The sequence below is a fragment of the Penaeus japonicus genome, unplaced genomic scaffold, assembly GCF_977035675.1.
Source record: "Penaeus japonicus unplaced genomic scaffold, GWHDUDI00000001_assembly GWHDUDI00000016, whole genome shotgun sequence".
In the NCBI taxonomy this organism is placed as follows: domain Eukaryota; kingdom Metazoa; phylum Arthropoda; class Malacostraca; order Decapoda; family Penaeidae; genus Penaeus; species Penaeus japonicus.
In genome coordinates, this window is record NW_028234418.1 from 29,671,572 (window position 1) to 29,674,071 (window position 2,500).

Genomic DNA, 2,500 nt, shown 5'->3' on the forward strand with positions numbered 1-2,500 from the left:
TTTTTTTTTTTTTTTCTTAGATAAAAATTCACTTTGATGTGTGCCAAGAGAGGAGAAAAACAGTATGGATAGAGATTTCTAAATTTTCTTACAATGACATGGCCATTCCAAAAAAAAAAGAAGAAAAAAAAAAAAAAAAAAAAAAATCTTGTAGTTTTATTCAATTATAATGAATCCAATGTTCATTTTTGATGCAAGCCTTTAATTTCTCAGTTAATCCCCCTCTGCCCCCAACCTGCCACATCCAAGAAGCTTGGGGGATCCTTGGAAATCCCACATTACCATTGTATATCTTGAACCAGAAGCAATACAGGAAACACATACACATGTATTCAAGACACAAGAGCTGGTTAGGAACTACCTCAAACTGTGAAATTTTGCAAAGCCCAGAATCTATCCATGCTTATAACTGGCCTGTTGATTTAGGGGCAGTTTTTATTGGTTATAGGCTATATATAAACAAATTGAGCAGGAATCCCTTTTTTCCATTTGATCACTCTTTTCCAAACAAGCACACTACAAGTAAAACAAGAATGTATCAGTGAATAAGGAAGGATGAATGTTTCTATTATGTTTCTATACTAAATACTAATATTTTCATTTTGCTTCAGAAATGTCATAGAGGAAGTGTACTAGATTTCATTAAATTATTGGTTCTGTATGGTACACCCTTTTCCATGAAATCTTCTTTGTCATTAGCTGTTGCAGTCCGGTCCTAATATCAGAGCCAAGATTAACCCTTCTGAGCCATACCAAATCTTGAGATGTTCAGCCAGGGCTGGTATCTTAAGAAGTGTGTGGAGAAGGGGGGGGGGGCACAAATAATTTAAATTGTGGTAGACTTATGTCAGGCCAAAAACTCCTGCATCATGTATGTCATGACATCTGTCTGTAATGGGTTAAAGTTTAAAAGGGTAAGGATCCAACTTTCATTTCTGGAGTCTGACAGATATGGCATCTCATTGTTAGTAAGCATACTTTGATTCATAAAAGTACTAATATTCAAGAAATTGGTATATGAAACTGCATCCTTTTTGATACTGGGATGTATATCTTATCTTTGCTAGTTAGTATGTAAGAATTAGGTCTATGAAAAGTTATTCTGAAATGGTGTTACAGATCTTTCTTCCATTTCAGACTTTTTTAACATCCTGGGAAATGGCTCTTGACCACCTTAAAATATACAAGGAACAAGAAGATATTTTACCTTATTATAGTGTGCAGCAACAGGAAGAGACAAAGGTGAGTATTGTGCTCAGGTTTTACATAATGTTGGCAAATAAGATGGTCATCCAACAATATGGTATCACATAGTTCCATCTGATAATTTTGGTTTTGAATATCATTATGGAGAGTAAATATATTTTGTTTTTGGAGTTTGCAACAGCATGGATAATAAAAAAAGAAGACATTTCTGATTATTTATCCCTCTAGGAACTGAAATCAGCAAGGATAGCCAAATTGCTGGAGCATTTACTTGAGCAAACAAATTCAGACCAAGAACTCGCGAAACTCCTCGCATCATCAGGGCTACGAAAAGAAATAGTCACTCTTATTACTTCTCAGGTGTGTATATCAAGTCTTTGTGCAAAGAATATTAACTGGTATCATGATATATTTATTTATTGCTTAGCTTGTAACATGCCATGTTAAAAACCCTCCTTATAGTTTCTTTAAATATTTAAGGGTAACAACTATTTTTATTACTTTGAGTTTGAGTAAAAAAAAAAAAAAAAAGATCATAAATTTTTACTGCCCTTGTAATTGATGATTTACATACAGGTAACCTCCCTTATCTGGCCCCTTGTTATCCGACATTTCTCTGTTCTGACATTAACAAATACACACTGTTTTTCTGTTGTCGACTACTTACCCCTGCTATACTCAACATTCAAACAGCACCAGTTATCACACATGCCAGACTATCAGCTTCAGGTGATGAGGAGATCCACATTTGTAACAGTAATAAAATATACCTGCTATTATCATTTGGTTAAAGAATAAGATAAGAAGTACAGTACTGTCCTAAGTCACATCAGAAAATAGTGGGAAAAGGAGCAGAACTAAGGTCTGTGAGTAATCACAAAACTATTAATCCACCGTGTTGCAGAATGGATGATGTAGCATATGAATTGACCAACCAGGATAACTAATGATATATTTTCCATTTTTATTAATATTTTCTTGGGTCGCTATGGGCTCAGAGACTTAAGATCCCCAAACTCTTAGCAACTTATGGGAGAGATAGACTCATTATCCAGTGCTTAGTTCTCCAACCATTTTCTATAGAATGCAACCCTGACAGATAATGGAGTCACTTGTATTACATGCAGTGTACTTACTTTGTTCAAGATATTTTTGTTCTTGATATTATGTTATTACATATAAAACATTATTAATTAAAGGCACCCATATTCATTTTATACACTTGATTGTATGTTACACAATTCAGTATTAGATATCCCCATGATGATAAGATATCCTTTATAAACTTTATATG

General features: G+C 33.9%; 1 protein-coding gene across 1 annotated transcript in view; it reads left to right on the forward strand.

Moving 5' to 3' along the window:
• The window catches only part of LOC122243054 (COMM domain-containing protein 7), a 6,574-nt gene that overhangs the window by 706 nt on the left and 3,368 nt on the right, over positions 1-2,500 (forward strand). The window contains exons 2-3 of the mRNA XM_043000518.2: positions 1,138-1,242; positions 1,435-1,566. Coding sequence (XP_042856452.1) covers positions 1,138-1,242; positions 1,435-1,566 — 237 coding nt within the window. The remainder of the gene's footprint in view (positions 1-1,137; positions 1,243-1,434; positions 1,567-2,500) is intronic.